Raw genomic sequence first — 19,795 nt, forward strand, 5'->3', positions numbered from 1 at the left:
ATGCAGGAGTGGGTCATAGCTCATCCTTAGCCTAGCTATGAGGTGTTTCAGATCTTACAGACAACTTAAACTCCTATTTTATCTGGTTTTTTTCTGTGTTTCAGATTTGTTAATCTGCAAATTGGGAATTTTAATCCATTAGTCCTGTTTGTGTATATAGTTCCTCTATGTAATAGTTCTTTGGATGCACTTTTGTTTTTCCTCTCAAGTTAAAATGGAAGGTGAATGATTGGAGCACACATGAACTGGATATATTTTTGTCAGCTTGCAGTGCAGCTTAACCCGTAGTCAGTGTTACAAACTGAATTAAGATGCAACATTACACTACTCTTTCAGGATTTACTGCCAGTGGATTTCTGAGTTACTGGAGTTGTCAATAGAAATACTGATAGGAAAAGCTTTCACTCCATTACTGAATGATATAAAGAACGTAGAATTCTATGCTTCAAAAAAAAGCAAACCAGCAAAGCTGTGATGAATGAACTTAGAATTTTACTGGCCTTCATCAGGCTTAATTGTACGCACTGTAATGTTTTTTTCTGACAATTTTTGCACTTTATCTGGCAGAGGTTTCTTTTTTAAGTTGATAGGTAGGTTAAGCATTATTCCTTTCCCACCTTGCTCTAATTTTGAAGAAACTGTAAATAATGTCTTAGCTTCAAGTCATATGTGTATACATTAGCATACAAAAAGGGGCCTGTATGAGGGGCGTACAGGGAAACTGGGGATATACTTCACTAGGAACTGAAGTGATAGGATAAGGAGTAATGAGTTCAAACTGAAAGAGTGGAAATACAGATTAGCTATATGGAGGAAATTCTTTACTGTGGGAGTAGGTGAGTCACTGGAACAGGTTTCTCGGAGAAGATGTGGATGCTCCAACCCTGGCAGTGTTCCAGGCAAGGCTGGATGGGGCATTAAACAGCCTGATCTGGTGGGAGGTGTCCCTGCTGATGGCTGGGGAATTGGAAGTTGATAATCTTTAAGGTCCCTTTCAACCCAAGCCATTCTGTGTGTATACATTAGATAGATATATGTCAAAGTCATCTGGAGAGTGTGCAAAATACTGAAAAGGTCTGTTGGATGGTAGAAATTAGAGACATAGGTAGTTTTCCATCTGGATGTTTTTTGCTGTCACTTGTGCGCATTATATCTGTAAATTAATCAGTCAAGTCTCACTGAGCAGAAGCTTTCATGCTTTCCCCCTGGAATCTGTACTGGAATCCTAGAAAGCCTAATTGAGTAACTTGTACTTTTGCTGTGTTCAGGTTATCTTTATATTCTTATTTTCTCGTGCTGGTGAGGACTCAAAATTTGACATAAAAAGCCAGATAGATATTTTATGAATACTAAGCCACTTAAGGCTTAGTACATTTCCAAGTTACTGCCTACTGAGTAAATTCTGCAAATACTCTGAATCGTGCCAAAGTAAATCTCTACAGTTTATAATGTCAGTTTTGCTGCCTTCTGAACTCCATTCTTTTTCTAGTTCCTGACTTATTATTGAAAACCCTGAAACTAATATACAGTCTTGCCAAAACTGCATAGAGAAAAAATGTTAACTAATTGTTCCTTGGCACGGTGAATATGTACATGTAATCTAAAAATGGAGACATAAACGTTGTTATGGCTATTTTTCTTTAGTAGTTTTTTGTTTCTTTAACATGCTATGTTCTTCCCTATGGATTTAAATAAATATCAAAAAGTTGAATCATCATTCCAGTTTTATTCTGGTGTCTCTGTCAGGCTTTTCCAGACTTAGGACTTGACTCCATTTTCTTTTTTTTCCTTTTTTTTTCTTTTCTTTTTTTTTTTTTAATCAATGTTCACAACATCACGTAATGGAAAAGAAGCTGTAATTGCCATTCTCCTAGTATTTTTGTAGAGAGGTAATAAAGCCAGGCATAAAAAAAACCCTATAGCTGCTTACTGGATAGTTTTCCTTTCTTTCAGATAAGTGTAGTTCTTCTCATTTTACATCATGCAGTGGTTTTAGAGTTAGGGTATTAAGAATTTCCTAAATGCATCACTAAAAATTGTATTTTTTCCTATTAAATTACTTTTATTTATTGCGTGACTGCCTCAAAAAAAAAAAAAAAAGGAAAAAAGGTGGTGTCACCTAATTTCTTCTTTTATGGAAAGAATTTGGTTGTTGCTCTTTATCTTGTTTTGCTTATTACCAGCATTCAGGGGGAAAAATGTACAATGTGTTACAAAGAGATTTCAGAAGTTTGTGGCCTCCAAGTTGAGGTTGCGTTTTTTAGGAACGTATGTTATATATTTCATAATGCATTTCAAAGTTCTTTGTATTTTTTATTTTTTAAACAGAATATTTATTTTTAAAGGAGAAGCACATTACCATTCTAGTTCAATAGCTGTGTAATCTGTGTGAAACCTTATCTTGAAGTCGTTTTTGGAACTGATCCTTTAGGAAGAGGGGGTTTTGCTTTCCCCTCCCCTCCCCCCCCCCCAAAGAAGCAGTGATACGTGATTGAATGTTTTTTCATTTAAATTGATTTTATTCAGTGTGTTTAATTAAAGTTGTATTAAAGTGCACAAAGAGAGTATTACTGTAATGGAAATTCAATGCAGTTTTTAAAATCAGACTTATGAAATACTTTTCCTTTTTCAGGGTTACCAGGGAATGGTTGATGGAGGTGATAATATTGTAGAAGTTTCGTGGGAAAGTGTTTCAAGTATCCTGCAAGTGGTAAGTGCTAAGGGGTGGGAGTAGGACCCAAACCCTCTTTATTCAAACAGAAGAGCCAAACTTCTAGATCCAGGCAACCACTGTAATTATGTATTTGAATTCTGTGATGAATAAGTGACCAGTATCTACCACTTCCAGCAGAGCCTGATTTCCACAGTGTGGATGTCTAACACTTTCTGAAGACCTTGGTGTGGTCTTGAATTTGGTGCCCAGAAATAATCTTGAAAACCTTTGTTCTAGATTTGCAACATCACGTCATTAGCCTCCTGAAGCTGTATTGACAAGTCTATATTTAATAAAAAAGACATTGTAGGGCCAAAACATGAAACAGCTGTGTTTTGTAAGGCACATAATTTCTTACGAAACCCTGTAGGCTTTTTGTGTAAGTGGATTTAGAATTAGAGTAACAGATGTAATTACAGTGCAGTTCTGCAGAGCTCAGATACTGCCGGTGACTTTGTACATTTTTATTACAACATTCTGCAGTGTGGCCATTTGGATCTCCTCAGCTTTTGCTCAGCATGATGATGTTACCTCTTCCAGAGCAGGTGCTATGTTTGGCGAAGGGGCCTTACTGCTTGCCAGGCTTTCTGAAAACTACCTCCAGCTGAAGCATGGGTTTCTTTGGAGATTTTTGTAAAGTTAATGAACATGAAGCCGTTAGCAAAGACAATTTTTTTTTTTTTAAACAAACCAATGCCCTGGAGTACTGTGAGGTATTTCGTCCCGTGTTTGGTTGTTTCTCTTTTCTTTCTCCTCCATGTCTGTCTTGCAGAATCTGTAAATAGGATCATAGAATATATCAAGTTGATAGGGACCCATAAGGATCACTGAGTCCTAAAACTAAACAATATGACCAAGAGCATCATTCAGAGGGATCTTACGATTACAAAAAAATTGAGTTCTCTTGGCTAAGCCACCTAACAGCATAGGCAGGAGCAGGATGTAGGCGTCCTATACACGTGTGTAGCATACACAGTATAAGAAAAAACATCTTTCTGAGCTTTGTTGCTAGTAATTCAACAGACCAGCAGTGAACCTGAGCATATATCTTACAGAATGTGTTTAGTTGTTTTGATGAGAAGGGTTTTTCAGCCCCTTGTATATTTCTGTTTATTCGGAACAAGTAGCACATTGTTTCAAGTGCATAGTTTCTTTTCCACTTACAGCTATGTTTATTCAAAGTATGAAATAACTTAGTTTCAGATACGTTTTTTAGTCATGATTATTTTTAGAGCATCTCTGTGTGTACAGATCTTTTGTCTGGAGAAAGCTGAACTTCTATTCCACTTTTCTCTCCGCTAGCAGCTGTGCAACATAGATGGCAAACTGGCTCGAGAGCTGAAACATCTATTGATAGGGTAAATCGTGTCAGTACAGCCTCTGCAGGTTTGAAGTTCAAATTTAGATGAATGTGACAGATAAACTGCAAGTTAAAGTGAAGGGAATGTTTATGCAAAAGTGATGTAATCATCTCCAGATTTGTTTGCAGGAAAAAAACCAGGTTTTTCAGTCTTAATTGATACTGCTTTTAACTGTGACAATAAATAAGGCAAAAATTTAATTTCTTGAGTGGCTGAACAGCATTAACACAGAAGATGTGTAAATAATGTGTGTCCAGCAAGAGACCCAGCAAAATGCAATGACAGGGCAGTTCAGTTATTTTTAAATATGACCACCACAATTTTGGTAAGAAGCTTTTTAATTAATATTAATAAATGTAACAGATAATCAGTAAAACAGAAAATGTAGCATTCATCTGCTCTATAAGGAATTAAAGGTAGTTATTTCCATAGATCTGTGGAATGACAGTGAATGCTAGTTTTGAATTTCAGGGATATATTTTTTCTATTACTTGTTTATGTATTTCATGGTATTGGGAAAAATACCACACTGAGGCAAATTCATCTAAACACATAACTGCTTAGAATATCACTTTTATTCTCGTATTGTTACATAAAAGTAACAATTAATCTATTTATTATAATAATGCTAAAATAAATCCTGTGTAATTTAACATTTTCCTTCCAGAGTAGCTCTTTGTCAGTCAATTTTGAGTGGCTTTTTTTGTTTTTCTCCTGTGTGTATCTGCTCTTGAACATAAACTCCCACAGGTTTGATAATTTTTTATCGCTAACTTTACTCGCTGTAAAATTAAAAAATATAAAACCACACAGTAATACGCTGGATGATTTAGTCAAACTGCTCTTCCCTTTCCCAGGGAGGCACAGTGATCGGCAGCGCGCGCTGCAAGGCGTTCCGCACGCGGGAGGGCCGCCTGCAGGCTGCCTTCAACCTGGTGCAGAGAAAGATCACCAACCTGTGCGTGATCGGCGGCGACGGCAGCTTGACCGGCGCCAACCTCTTCAGGGAGGAGTGGAGCGGCCTGCTGGAAGAGCTGGCACGGAATGGTGAGTTTGCCTGAGACCCTCTGAACTCCCACTCCACTCTGCAGGGAAGTTACGGAGCCTCGCCATAGCTATGCAAACTGTATCCAGAGGCTGTTTCTGAGGTTCAAAAATCAATTGCATTCGTTCTAGGAAGTCATGTGGTTCTTCATAAAACAGTAGCTTCTGGTTTCCGAACATCCTCTCATGCATATCAAAAAGGTCCAAAAAAGGCCAAATAAGTTACTGGCAACAGTCTGTGTGGCATTTTTTTCCTCTATTATGAGTAATTTTCAGGATCTGAACTTCTTACCTTCTGCTTCAAAAGCCCTATGCCCTCATATCCCAACTGAGGTGGTAATTCCTCTCCTACAACAAGCTACACATTGGTATGTTATTAAATTATGATGCTTTCCTGCCTGTATGTCACTATTTGTTTGAGATCAGAACATTATGTGGCTGTCGATAAAAGTCCGGTCAGCCCAGTAGTTGTCTTTGACAACATCCATGAGAATGCATAGGGAAGAGTAAAAGAGTAAAATAATGTTGTGTTGATGTTATGTGCTACTCATAATACATAAATACTCCGATGGGTTCCATCCATTTCTGTCTTCAGGACTTCCTGAACCAGATGCTGTTAGCAGTCCTTAATGAATTTCTCTTCCATGAACGTATACAGTCTACTTGAAAACGTACAGTTTTGCTGAAAACATTGTGTAGCAAGGAGTTCTGCAGCTTCACTGAATAATGAAGATTGTGAAGAATCTTCTTCTATTTATTTTGATCATACTGGCTTCTAGATCATTTGATGTCCATAGTTTTTGTGTCAGAATAAATGGTGAATGATCAATCATGCTTCCTCTCTGCATGCCGCTTGAGATTTTACAGCTGTCTTATTTTCCCTTCATCATCTCTTTTTCTAGATGGAAGAGTCCTAGTTTGCTTAGTTGTTCCTTGTATGTAAGTTCTATATCTTTGATCATCTTTGTTGCCCTTCTCTGAACCTTTTCCAGTTCTACCCTGTTTTGAGGTGGGGAGGACCACAACTGCACCCAGTATTCAAGATGAGGGCAAACCATGGATCTACACAGTAGTATAATGATCTTTGTTTTGTTCTCTATTCTTTTCCTAATATTTTCTAATATTTTGATTTTTTTTTTTACTGCTATTGAGCATTGAAGCTGATTTATTAATGGAAACAGCATTATTATATTGTGCTGGAAATAAGTGTTATTTTGTTTGTGATATTAGGGTACATTTTTTCATGTGTCTTAGTTTACATTTATCTGCAATGAATTCCATCTGATACTTTACTGCTCACTGTGTCTTGCTAGTCTTCTTCATTTCTTCTCAGACACTCCATATGTTTAGATCCCAAATAATTCAGTTTGATCAGTAAACTTTGGCACTTTGCTGCTCATTCCCTTTTCTAGGTTATTGCTGAGTGTGTTGAACAGCACAGATCCATGTAGAGCTCCATTGGTTACTTCCTAAGATACAAGAATTTGCATTTACTATTGCCCTTGGTCTCATATTTTTTACCCTCTGTTTCACATTATTTACTCTATGAAAAACCTTCTGTCTTATACAGTGACTGCTTAGTTTCCTCAAAATCCTTTGGCAAAAGACTTTGTCAATGGCTTTTTAGAAATCTAAGTAAAATATGTCGAGTAGATAGCCCTTATTTATGTATTAAATCACATTTGGAACTCTAGAAAAGGTTTGTAATGCATGGTATACATTCATAGAAAACATTTTGATTCTTCTTCACAATGTTCTATTTATCTTCATGGACATTAGTTATATTTTTCATTATGGTTGTACTGTTTTTCTGTAATGTAGACATTAAATACACTGATACATAGTTCCTGAATCTCATATTAAAATCTTGGCATTATATTTACTACCATCCCATCCACAGATACTAAGGTAGTTTTAAGTGCTTAAGCAGCTAAGGTGATTCATCCTGGAGAGCCTTTAGAACTCTTGGATGATGCAGCATTTTCATTGATGTCTTGAGAGACACTGCTAAGACTTAGAATAGGAGCTTTTCTGTTCTGTTTGCTTATTAATCATGAAATCAGAGCCTTTCAGTGTTCCAAAAGACAAGTCTTCAAAAGGTGGATGCTGGTTTTTAATTGTTTACATATGCCCATAATCACATCCAGTTTGTATCCTTTTGTTTCTTCATTGCATGTTACACACTGAGACTACAATTTGAATGATACTGTTTTAAGTTGAAACCATCAATTTTAAGGTTGGTTACAAAACTTGGTAATTATTTGATGCTTTGAGATGGACTGAAAAGCTCTTATTTCCTTCCTTACTGTAAGGAGGTCTATGCAGGATTCTTTTGTTTGGATGTCTGATTGGCTTTTGTTTGTGGTTTTGACTAACCTTGTTACCTAAAATATCTAAACATTATTTAATGTTTGGATATGTTTAATTTATAGAAGTAGAGCACCCAAGCAATATGTCAAAAGTGTTTTTTTAAATAGTCTTACAGTTCTTTCTCTGAATACTTTGTTACAGGAAAGATCGATGCAGAGGCCGTTAAGAAATATGCTTACCTTAACATTGTGGGAATGGTTGGATCCATAGACAATGACTTCTGTGGCACTGATATGACCATAGGTACTGACTCAGCTCTGCACAGAATAATTGAAGTTGTGGATGCCATCATGACCACTGCTCAAAGGTAAACTGAGCATATTATAGACACTGATAACAAATACACGGATGTTTATGCTTTTATTTAGTTTATTTTAAATAGAGGTTAGGTAAGTGGAATTTGTAATATTTCTAGAGTGGAAGTAAAAGATTTTTTTGACTGCATCTTTCAAGTGTCTTGGTTTCTTTTTTTCTTAGTTACCACTTTTTCATCATTCCTGTCATGGCAGCACTTGAAGCCTGTGATTATAGAGACTGCATCAGCCTTGGGGCAGACTTGGTTTTTAATGTTTTTAGTTTTTCACAGACATAGTCTGTAAGAGAAGATCCAGGCACACCATGAAGAGTACAAAATAGCATCTGTTTTATATAAGCTTTATTTCAGTAAAAATTAAGCAGTTGAATGATTTTTTTTTTTTAATACAGCTGTATCATTACAGTTCGTAGCTATGGATTTGCATCATTTACATTTCCAGTAAAGGGTCACATCTTCTCTTGTAGCTGCCCATACATATTTTGGAGGAAAGTATTGAAAATGAATTATGCATTGGAAGATACTTAATTTTAAATATATTGTTAATTGTTACTGTAGTTTTGTTTTCCTAATGTTTTTCTAAGGAATTCTGTGTTCAGTAAGCATGGTAAACACAAGCTGTTTCCTGATATTTGGTTCAGTAATTTGTTTTCTTATTTTTACAGCCATCAGAGGACATTTGTTCTGGAGGTTATGGGGCGACACTGTGGGTATGTATTGTCTTCAGCATTTTGTGTCTCATACACATATAATTATGGAAGAAATCTGAACCATAAAATTCTAATCATTTTTTCTCTTTATTAGGTATCTAGCTCTGGTTAGTGCCTTAGCCTGTGGTGCAGATTGGGTATTTATTCCTGAATACCCACCAGAAGAAGGCTGGGAAGATACAATGTGTGTTAAGCTTTCAGAGGTAATGTATTAATGTGTTTGAGATTCCCCAATGTCTTTGCAGATGTTTAATTTAAAGCAGTGATTACAAAACGTGATCAAGACTTTAAGCAAGTCTTTGGTTTTGGTGTCTCATAAAGTTTTGTGTGGTCTTGAGTATTTGTTCTCCTGCACTCCACAATTCTTTTGAGGAATCGTATGACCCAGTCTGGGAGTTGCATAAAATTGTACCTATAAAAGCAATATGTATGCATTTCCTCAGTAATTTGATGTAAGACATGTTACTTCATCAATGAAAAGACATGTATGAAAATAAAAGATGTGAGAACACTTGACATATGAGTGATCAAATACAAGAAATGATTCCTCAAATCCTAGTGCTTAATATGGAGCAATTGATTATAAAATTATGCTGTAAATGCCTTTTGGGGTTTTTTTTAACTACGTGAATGTGCTTTTACTTTTGTTACAGAATCGTGCACGAAAGAAAAGGCTGAATATTATCATTGTAGCTGAAGGAGCTATTGATTGTCACAACAAACCTATAACATCAGAGAAAGTTAAGGATGTAAGTGTCAGCATCCCGATGATACGTGATTTCTGTTCATAAGACTGGGCTTATTGTTAACAGTAACATTTCTGTAGAGTAAATCTGTTCCTGTAAGGTGGCTTATCACACAGTTGTATTTTATGCTTATGCTTCATTATCTAAATTCCACAGTAAAATTAAAGGACAGTGTTTGCAGTGGCAATTAATTAAAACCTGTTCTCCTTGTACAACAACACAGCAGTTCAAAAGCATCTGCTTCATGAGTGCCTTAATTGATAGTTTGAAATCAACCCATATCAGTATTTGTAATCCTATTTTACTTTGTATGTCTTGTAAAATTTTAATACTGGTCTGTCTCACAGTTGACTAATACTGTGTGTTTTGGACAAAGTCTTGTCCAAATGGTTGCTTTGCTAAAAATTTCATTGGTGTAAGAAAACTTTTAAGCTGAAATGTTTCTGCTTTTTTTTTTAAAGGGGTTCTTAAAACAGATTGGGAAATAGTCATTGGTAGAAAGGAGCTATGATACTTTGGCTTTACCTGGGATTTATTTGTCCTCTGACTAGGAAGTTCTGTTTTCCATAGCTGTCAGTTTAGAGAAATGTTTAACTATTCAGAATTGCAATTACTTTAAATAACATTTAGCACCAAGTAGTGTGTGTACACAATGCTAATGTGTATATAAAGTAGTGATAATGATAAACCCTCTGTATTTTGATATTGTGTGCAGCTTGTGGTTCAGCGCCTTGGTTTTGACACCCGAGTAACCATCCTGGGTCATGTGCAAAGAGGTGGAACCCCTTCAGCTTTTGACAGAATTCTTGTAAGTATTCCCAAAATAATTGCTCATGGCACCACATAGTGCAACTGCATTTTGATTCCTTATTTGGGGGTGGGATGGTTCTTTACCTGATTAATTTGACAAATCAAACTGTAATCTCGCATTAACTGAATAGCTCAAAATCAGAGTAGTGAAGCATTTTGTGTAAAGGAATCTATATTAGGATTAAAATGTGAAGCTTAATCGTATGTTTACCCATATTTATGGGTATAAAGAGCCCACAGCATTTTCACCTTACCAAGGAGTAATTGATTTCAGCTTGATTTACAGAGAAATCAGGACCATTTCTGTGATTGGAAGCCTTGTGCTTTTAAGTGTTTGTTTGAACACTGAAAGATTCTCTATTTCCAGGCTAGTCGTATGGGTGTGGAAGCTGTGCTTGCCCTGTTAGAAGCTACTCCATCTACCCCTGCCTGTGTTGTGTCCCTGACTGGAAACCAGGCTGTCCGTCTGCCTCTGATGGAGTGTGTGCAGATGGTGAGGTTCTGGCAAAAAGCCAGTTTGTTACTTATTTACTGCAACAGACTACTATGTAAAATAATTGGCTGTTCTCATTAGGACATTGATGGAATATGTGCAGCACTTTTCCATGTTTGGGAATGAATAATGAAGTTCGTGTATGTTTTCTATGTGTTAACTATTTATTTGCAAACTATCAAGGAACAAGAAATACAAATATTTTTAATTTGTTTTAAAATTTTAAAATTTCATCTCCGATCTTCTGGTTTTATTGTTACAACAAATTCTTCAGATGCTTGCATCCATTTACATGTCATACAAAAGTCAGGTTTCTGCACTAAAACTGCTCTGTTTAAACTGGAAAAAGAAAATGCAGAATGAATAGCAGTGATTTCTTTGTCCCATGAAGGCTTTAGGTATTTGTTTCTATTTTATTCTCCTGTACTCTGTAATTTATCCTGTGAGAGGAGGGAGCTCGTAAATTGAGGAATTGTCAGTATTTCTTTTTTCACTGTGGAAATATATTAATATGTGAAATGTATTAAATAGTCAACTTACTGTGTTTTTAAAACCCACTGAGTAATCAACTCTTTTTTCAAGACTCAAGAAGTCCAGAAAGCCATGGATGAGGGACGATTTCTTGAGGCTGTGAGGCTTCGTGGAAGGTATGACCAATAGCTTATGTAACTTTATTTGCTACAGAAAAACTGAGTTGCTTTGCTGTTATGCTGGCTTGTGACATTTTATTTTAAATATCTTACTAACTGTATGGTTTTATGGGTTTGAGGATGAGAGGAGACAGAAGAGCTGCTTAAATAGAGCAATTGAAATTCTTACCTGAATAAAAATGTGCAAAACAAAGCAGACTGTAATTCACTGCTGTGTCAGACTAGTAACAGTTCCTAGGCTAACTGGTCACAAAGCAAAGAGCTTCTGTGCTCTATGAGCTGACTGGTGGCAACTATAAGTTTGTTTATTCAAGATTTTGATGCCAGTCCTATGAGCTTGCTTGTAAGTAGTTGGTAGTCTTCCAGCAGTAATGTTGGAGGAGGTATTCTTCACTCTTGTCAGGAGAGTGGTTTCTGTTTCAAGTCATTTGATAATAAAATGCTTTCTCCCCAGTCTAGAAAACTAGTTTGTTAGCTACATAGTTGTTTTATGACTCTTTATCTTAAAATAATGAATATTTTTCATTGTTCTCTCATTTCCAGTTTGTTCCCATGTTTTGCATTTGTAATAACACTGGTGTTAATATTTCATACCAGTTTTTTAAGGTTCCTGAAAAATTTGAATGTTCCTTTAAAATAACTGTGAGTTTAAAATTTTACTATTTTATTTGCTTATCTGACTTACTTATTTGTTTAGGAGCTTTGAAAACAACCTTAACACATACAAATTGCTGTCGCACAAAAGACCAGATGCCGAACTTCCAAAGGTAAGGGAGTTTGTTGAGTGTGCAATGCATGTCTGCTTTTGGGCTACATTAATAACTCCCTTCAAGCCTATATTATGGGGTAGTTTTATAAAATTAAATATTATAAAGATGCTTGCAGCAGACTAGTTTATTCTAATAATAAGTAACATTTTTTTTAAAGTAAAATACCATTGTAACTAAAAAATTCCTACGTAGACAGTTTCTTTCTGTTGTGGATGTATGTCTGGTCCCAATTGTTACAGTGTCTGGCCCTGGTTAGTTACTGTTTTGACTTCTGTTCCTCACCATGGAGAGAAGGAATCGTGGTGTTTCAGATCATGATTAAGACTGAAATCTTGAGATTACGGAAAATGCAATATTAAAAGAATTTTAACCCTTCCTTTTGGAGGGTAAAACCACTCCAAGAGCAAGGGCAAGTCCAGGAATTCATCAGAAGCAATATTGAGGACAGATGTATCACCTTTACCTGATACAGCAAGTCACTGTGCATAATACAGTAAGGTACATTTAGTTCTTTGTAGTTTTTAAGTTTTGTATGAGAGGAAATTTGGATTTATTAGGAGGTAGACACTAAATTTTGTGTGCAAACAAATTTTAGATGGGAATTTTTTTGTTTTTATTACAAGTTTACGTATTAGTTCTGTGTTTGATCATAGCTGGTAGGTATGTCATCTCACTTGTTAATTCCTCTTTTAATTGTGGGTTTTGAGCATTTACATACATACATAATGATGTTGCTGTTACATTTTTTAGAAATCTTTTTCCCAAATGAATATTTGAGAAATGGTTACTGGTAGCATCTCAATATTGTTAAAGAGCAAAATTGCATTGACACTACAGTAAGGACCTAAGATTGACCTTCAAGAGAACAAGGAATTCAGGATTTTTTAGGTGGATATTTAACATTTTCTTTGCCAGATCAGGTGTTCGGATGGTGGGGTTTTTTTAAACACCAATGTAAACCAGGACTGTTAGCACTGGTCTTTTGTATTTTTTTAAAACTACTTTTGTCATAACATCTGTGATAAATGGCATTAGAAGGAAATGTAGGCCATGTGTAATTATTAACTACTTGGATTTGACCACACTAACAGAATCTGTATGCCTTCAATAAAAGAGGTTGAATGGGAATTAAATTGTAGATGAAATTTGCATGTCACGAAATTGAGGAAGGAGCTAAGCTGATCCGATCAGGAGAGCCAGCTGAATGCTCTGCTTCGGCAGTGCCTTCTGCACACATTATATTTTGCTGCTTGTAATTCCATCACATTTTTCTGCAATCCTTTGATTGTATCAGAGCCAAAAAAAGGAAACAACATATATTCTAGTTTGTGTCTCTTTGTGGATTTTTTGGGGGGTCATTGTTGGTTTGGGGTTTTTTAGTTCGTTTTTGTTTGCTTGTTTTGTTTTTGGTCAGATGAGATTCCATAATCATTACTTAACAGCTGTTCACTTTTTTTTTTTTGTTTGTTTATGTTCTCATCTTTCAGAATACAGCTAAATAACTTCTTCCTCTTCTGCAGTACCAAATTGTTACAGTTGTGTCTTGTCAATAGCTGTAAACAGTTTAGGGTCATCTTGCTGACAATATGTATGAGCTCAGGCTGTCAATTTTTCTTGCTACTTTTTTGTCATCTAAATTGACTTTGCTAAATTCATCTAGAGTAGTTAAATTTTTCCAGAAGGTTCAGGCATGTAAAGTTTAAGTTCTTATATTTTGCTCTGAGTATTAATTTCAAAACTGTAAAAATTAAAATTAATGAATAGCAGTGTCATTTCTGTGTTTTGGTCATTCATTATATTTATATCTCTTGTAAATCAACTCTGATTGATGTCAGTGAAACTGTATTAATTTATACTACCTGACAGTCTCTTAATCACAGAGAGTAGCCTGTGATTCATCTGGAAATAAGAATTCCATTTCAAGGAGTGTGTCATACACAGATCGTCATTTCATGCATAGTGGTTAAGATATAATCAAAGGTGCTTACTGGCATTTTACACCCAGTTGCACTCTTGGTTTATATACCAAAATATTTATTATATCATGTTACAGGTTTTTTTTTTATTTTTCAGACTTTTCAGTTTGGGTAGATCAGCCACTTACTGGGATACTCATTAATCCTGGGGAGACATTGTATATGAGCAGTTATTTTGAGTCCTTAAGAAATGTTTTAGAAACTGCCATAATCTGAAAATTTGTGGTGTTGGGAAAGATGCTGAGTGCTCCTCACTGCTACTGTATTGTCAACTGCTTGAAAAAACTGGCCAATAGCTTAATTTTAACACTTGCGTGTTCTACCCTGCATTGTGCTGATAGTACATATATAAGTGCTGTGGTGCTATAATCAGTTCCTACTTTTTTTTTTTTTTTCCTTTTTTTTTTGCTATTGTTGCTGTGCTTGCAAAAAAAAAAAAAAATCACTGTTCAGTAACGTGAAGCTGGTTGAAATAGCACTGGCCAGGTTGGGTGCAGCTCTGAGCAACCCAGTCATTCTGTCATTCTTTTTTATGTTTCTTGAACTTGGGCTAGAATACAAAAACCTGAACAACTTAACTTGAAAACCAAATGGAAATATGGTAAAGTCTTATTTAAAAACAGACATTCTTTTTTAAAAAACTGCTTGTCTCTTTGTTATTCTGCAAGTGAGGAAATGTGTCTGCACCTTTTAGTTAACTTTACATTTTCATCATGTTTAGAGGCTCTGAAATTTTATTTCCTGCATTCCAGTGTTTAGCAACTGCATATGATGTACAAATTAACCACGGTGTAGAAATGAAAGTCCTTATTAATATTACCTTTATCTTACAGACTAATTTTAATGTGGCAGTTCTAAATGTTGGTGCCCCTGCAGCTGGAATGAATGCCGCAGTGAGGGCTGCAGTGAGAGTTGGCATTACTGAAGGTCACAAAATATTTGCTGTCATTGATGGTTTTGAAGGATTCGCTAGAGGGAAGGTCAGTATCACATGTGTGCATTACCAAGTGCTGTGTACCCCATCCCACACCACCAACCTTTGTTCATGTTCTTAGAAGGTATGCTCTGTCATAAGTGCTGAGAGAAACTCGTTTTGTAAGTTCTTTTATTTCATAAAGATATGCAAAACCTACGTTGTAATTGTATTTCACAACTGTTCAAGTCTCTAGAGTCATATATGCTGACTGTTACTAACTGCATGCTGCAGAGCTACAAAGCCAGTACAGATGAATCTTGCCTTTGAATTTTGGTCAACATACAGCATATTGTAGGTGTTCACAGTAGAACAGAATAATCTCTGATTCTGGACATTCAGTTGTTGCACCTGTATTCCTTTGCCATAAGGAACTTTGCAATAGCCCTTACTGAGGAAGGAAGCTTTTCTTTTCCTTAGAAAAGTTAGATTCTTCTATTCCCCTGTTTTTAAATGTTAAGCTTGGTTAGTATACTTAAGAGAAACTGAATGCAAGACTAACAATTTCTATGCCTGACTGGAGCCACAGATCTCAAAACTTACATGAAAGACCTAGGTTTAGATTTTTGTGCTTCGCATTCCGTAGGAGAGGTTGGGAAAACAGGATCGAATTACAAAGAGGCAGGGCTCATCTTGATGTGAAAGAAGAAAGAACAAATGCATTGGAAAGGAATCAGTAGTAACTGAATACAAATGGAGTTAAACTCATGATGCTGTTTTCTTTCTTTGCTGCCTTCAGTCTTAGTGCTGTCTGTGTCCAACAGCTTTTCACTAAATAGTACCTGGTGTTTGCTGCAACTTAAGTAATCAGCTAATCACTTAACAAAATCTCCTTTTTTACTTTTATTCAAAGATAAAGGAAATTAGCTGGGGAGATGTTGGAGGCTGGACTGGTCAAGGAGGATCAATTCTTGGTACAAAACGGTAACATCATTACTTTTGTCAATTGATGTGATGAATTGTAGTGATTTATATAACCACTGTATGATTCCATACTCTTTTCTTTCCACAATGTTTTTAAGTCCTCAGTTTTTGTACATAAGGGTTTTTTTTTTGTTTGTTTTTTGTTCAAATCCTTGTGTTCCAACTTGGGTGTCTTTATAGTACTGAAGCAGCTCTGAAGAGTAGGAGCTGGGCCCTCAACTTAAATTTCTTGGGGTCCTTGCACTTTAAAGGATTGCAAACCTGCAGTTTCTGTATACTTGACAAGATTCCTTATTGTTTATCTGGGAGAAATATTTGTATGGATAAATATGTAAAACATAAAGCATGGTGTTGCCTGCTCAGTTTATCGTTTCAGCTTAGTAATTAGTTCTTACTGCTTCAGAGTCTGTGAATTGTTTTGATTTTTCTTTTGGTTTAATGAATTTTAGTACTCTTCCTGCAAAATATTTGGAGAAGATCGCTGAACAGATGCGCACTAACAACATTAACGCCCTTATGGTTATTGGTGGATTTGAGGTACACTGAAATATCTAATTATGTCTAAGTAGAATAGAATTCCTAACAAAATTAATAGTCTGTTTTGATTTTTACCCAATCTTCATGTAAAGCATGTTTAGCTGTATCTTTATTTGATACACAACACAAATAGTGTTTAGCATCGTAAGTGTTGTCAGTCAGTGGTTCTCTGGAAAGCTGCCATTCAAGACAGTGACTAGAACTGCTAAACAATTGTGCTAAATAGATAAATGAGATGAGATAGCATTATAGTTTATTGTATTAAAATAGTAACTTCTGTAGTGCAAGTTTCAGTCTATACTGTATCAATACTTAGAACATACTTGCAGAAGTTCTTGACTCTTAATGTAAATTGCACTATGGTTCCTTATTTAAGCTGCTTCTGTCACGTAGTGCATTTCAAAATCTGTAATGGAGCTGGACAAGTATTTTATTTTTTTCTATATTTTATGTTTGCTTTGTGTTACAAAAATAATTAATTTTTTAAATTTTGATTCAGGAAAATATTTTGCCTACTTTTTGCAGAGAAGAATGTGCTCATTTGTCCAAGCTGTTAGCTGTGACCCTAATTCAGGAATACTAAGATTTTTAAATGAGGAGTAACAGTACCTGAAGATTGGGGAAGTCATTTGTTTTGTTGAAAAGCACTTTGTGGTGTCTAAACTATTCATTTTCAAGAGAACATAAGTTCTGTTTATTGTTTTCAAAAGTATGCCTGTTTCTAACCTTTCTTTTTTGTCTGTATTAGATTTTAGTGGTTCCTTAGTGCTCTGACTTGCTGAAGTGTGCTGTGGTAGAAATGGCTTCCCCTGTGGCCCTTCCCATTTTATCACTCGCAACTGTGCCCTTAATTTATTCATCCTAATTTTTCACCCAATGCCTGTGCCCAACAGGCTTACCTTGGACTTCTGGAATTGTCAGCTGCCCGGGAGAAATATGACGAATTCTGTGTTCCCATGGTTATGGTTCCTGCAACTGTATCCAATAATGTACCGGGTTCAGATTTCAGCATTGGTGCAGATACTGCTCTGAATACTATAACTGATGTAAGTCTTGCTCTGGTGTGTGCACATACTAACAAAGCAGTTTTGTTGAAAACCTACTCAATTGGCTACAACTGGATATTTTTGTAGACCAGAACTTCGGAAATGGGATCTGGGAAATTGTAGTTACTGAATATAGCCACATTCATTATACCAGTTTACAAAACAGAAAGTCTAGGATCCCAAATGCTTCCATTAAATTTCTACTGAAACTGCAATGACTTCTACATTTTTAAGCTGCAAGATAAGAAGGCATCTGTCTGTTGTATAAGGAAGAAAGAAACCTAAAGCTGAGGCGTGAGGATCATTTGCACTGTAGAGAGGAAAAAATCTGCAATTATTGTATGTAGAGTTACAGTATACCAGCTGCAAGAAACACAGAAGGAAAGTTGTTCTGTTGAGAAGGAGATCCTTAGTTATGTAATGTCTTTACTCCTCTAAGAAAATATGTAAGATCCATATTTCTCTAATAGTAGGAACTACATTTATTCTACTAATAGAAGATTCAATGAAAAGAGTTGAGTCATGTTAAGAAGTATTTTTTAAAAAATCGAATCCAGTAATACAACATAAACTAAAAACTGAATGTTAAATCTCTTAGGAGGAAAAAACTTTTCTACTTGGAGTGTGGTAGAGCACTGGAGAAAGCTGCCCAGGGAGGCTGTGGAGTCTTCTCTGGAGATAATCCAAACCTACCTGGATGTGTTCCTGTGTCACTTATTTAGCTGATCCTGCCTTGCCAGAGGGTTGGACAAGATGATCTCCAGAGGTCACTTCCAACCCCAGCCATTCCCAATTCTCTAATACTAACCTCAGTTGAACAGAAAGCATAGTCAGTTTGGCAAAAAGAGTTTCAAGCTGCTTTGGAAAATTAAATGACAGCTCTCTTATCACCTAAATGTATTTGAAAATTCTGATTATAATAGCTTTTTCATTTCAAGGATTCTTCAAATGCTACCAACTTCAAATGCACTACCATAATTTTTTTTTTTTAAACCACCATACCAATGTAATTTTATCATTAAAAGCAACTCTTCCGTTAGGAAATACCAGTTTCCTGAACAAGACTGTAAGCTAACTAAAGTTCATTGAATGTATTCTTTATAGACAACTTGGGTTATAAATGTTGATGTTGTTTCCAGTTCTGGTAAATAAAAATATCCCTCCAAAATGACTGATCACAAACTAAGGTGAGTAAAATGATTGTGATAACATCTACTTTCCTTCTTCTCTTAGCTTAATAAGCTTTGTTAACCAAACTGACTTCTTTTTATAGGTAATTTCACACAAAGGGGATATGTTGTAGTCAGTCAGTCTCTCCTTGTTGCTGTGGTTTGCTTTTTCTTATTTAGGTTTCTAGGTATCATTTGCCTTCATTAGATAAAATGTTTGTATTTCTGTATTTTCAGTGTGGTAGTTGAAAACTTTTCAAAAGCATATTTTTTTTGCTAATGGCTTTATTTTTGTTTTGCATTTTATTTTGCCTAGATTTTTCTCTGGAATAGATGTGAAAAGTAATGGCTTTGCAAGATTTAGATTGAGTTAGTGGAAAATTAAATTTGGGTTGTTTTTTTTTTTTCTGGGAAGGAGCAGGCTTTTGCATTGGGAAAACATTTCTGCTTGGTATCTTTTCAGTTTTCTGCTCTGATTGTTTGAACATGATTAACCAAAAACTTCCAGTCAAAAATGCATCCTTTCATTCTTGTGTCATGCTCAGATCAGGTTCAGTAGCAATTGTGTTCCCTGTTAAGTGTGACTGGATAAGTTCAATACATGTCATACAATTGACTGTGATAAGCAAAAGCAGGAGGTGGACATGCATATCCATTATTGTATCTAGTTTATATGTAGTTTTTTATTCCCTTCACCACTGTTAAGTCAATAAATGCATTGTAGTTTTCAGTGCTCTCAGAGCAGTAGAACCTCTTCTGAACACCACAATGTCATCACACTTAGTTTTTCTGTGTTACTGTTCTTACTTGTGTGATCTTGCCTGCCTCTAGTAAGGTAAGTATAATTGTGCTGGATAATGAGGGCTTGTTATTGTTTGGCATCATCAGACACTTGTCAGTTGTTTAAACTTGTCAAGGTGTGTCAATAGTACCCTGAAACATTTGCAGATAAAATGCATTAAAATTCTGCATTTAAAAAGGAAAGCAATAAAAAACTAGGCTTAACAGATACATAACTTCTGAATGAGAGATTAGCTGACAGTGTGCTCTTCACAAAGGCAGAGATAGAGGATTGTACATTTCTCATTATCTAATTTAGACTCTATAATAGATTATGGGACCCTTTTGAAATGTTCCATTTTTTCCACTTTTGTTTTAAAATATGGGCTTCAAATTTGATTTCTTTTTCA

The 19,795-nt window shown here is 35.6% G+C and overlaps 1 protein-coding gene across 3 annotated transcripts in view; it reads left to right on the forward strand.

The window, feature by feature from the left end:
• Positions 1-19,795, forward strand: part of PFKP (phosphofructokinase, platelet) — a 43,458-nt gene that overhangs the window by 12,496 nt on the left and 11,167 nt on the right. For 2 of the 3 annotated variants that reach the window (XM_085050333.1, XM_085050334.1), the window contains exons 3-16: positions 2,633-2,710; positions 4,932-5,121; positions 7,630-7,795; positions 8,467-8,511; positions 8,606-8,714; positions 9,165-9,260; positions 9,973-10,065; positions 10,435-10,560; positions 11,143-11,207; positions 11,908-11,977; positions 14,790-14,936; positions 15,783-15,853; positions 16,303-16,390; positions 17,284-17,436. In XM_085050333.1, coding sequence (XP_084906459.1) covers positions 2,633-2,710; positions 4,932-5,121; positions 7,630-7,795; positions 8,467-8,511; positions 8,606-8,714; positions 9,165-9,260; positions 9,973-10,065; positions 10,435-10,560; positions 11,143-11,207; positions 11,908-11,977; positions 14,790-14,936; positions 15,783-15,853; positions 16,303-16,390; positions 17,284-17,436 — 1,497 coding nt within the window. The remainder of the gene's footprint in view (positions 1-2,632; positions 2,711-4,931; positions 5,122-7,629; positions 7,796-8,466; positions 8,512-8,605; positions 8,715-9,164; positions 9,261-9,972; positions 10,066-10,434; positions 10,561-11,142; positions 11,208-11,907; positions 11,978-14,789; positions 14,937-15,782; positions 15,854-16,302; positions 16,391-17,283; positions 17,437-19,795) is intronic. The other variant, XM_085050335.1, reaches the window with a different exon arrangement.

Source organism: Lichenostomus cassidix, chromosome 2 (genome assembly GCF_008360975.1).
Source record: "Lichenostomus cassidix isolate B80296 chromosome 2, HeHo_3.0, whole genome shotgun sequence".
NCBI lineage: Eukaryota > Metazoa > Chordata > Aves > Passeriformes > Meliphagidae > Lichenostomus > Lichenostomus cassidix.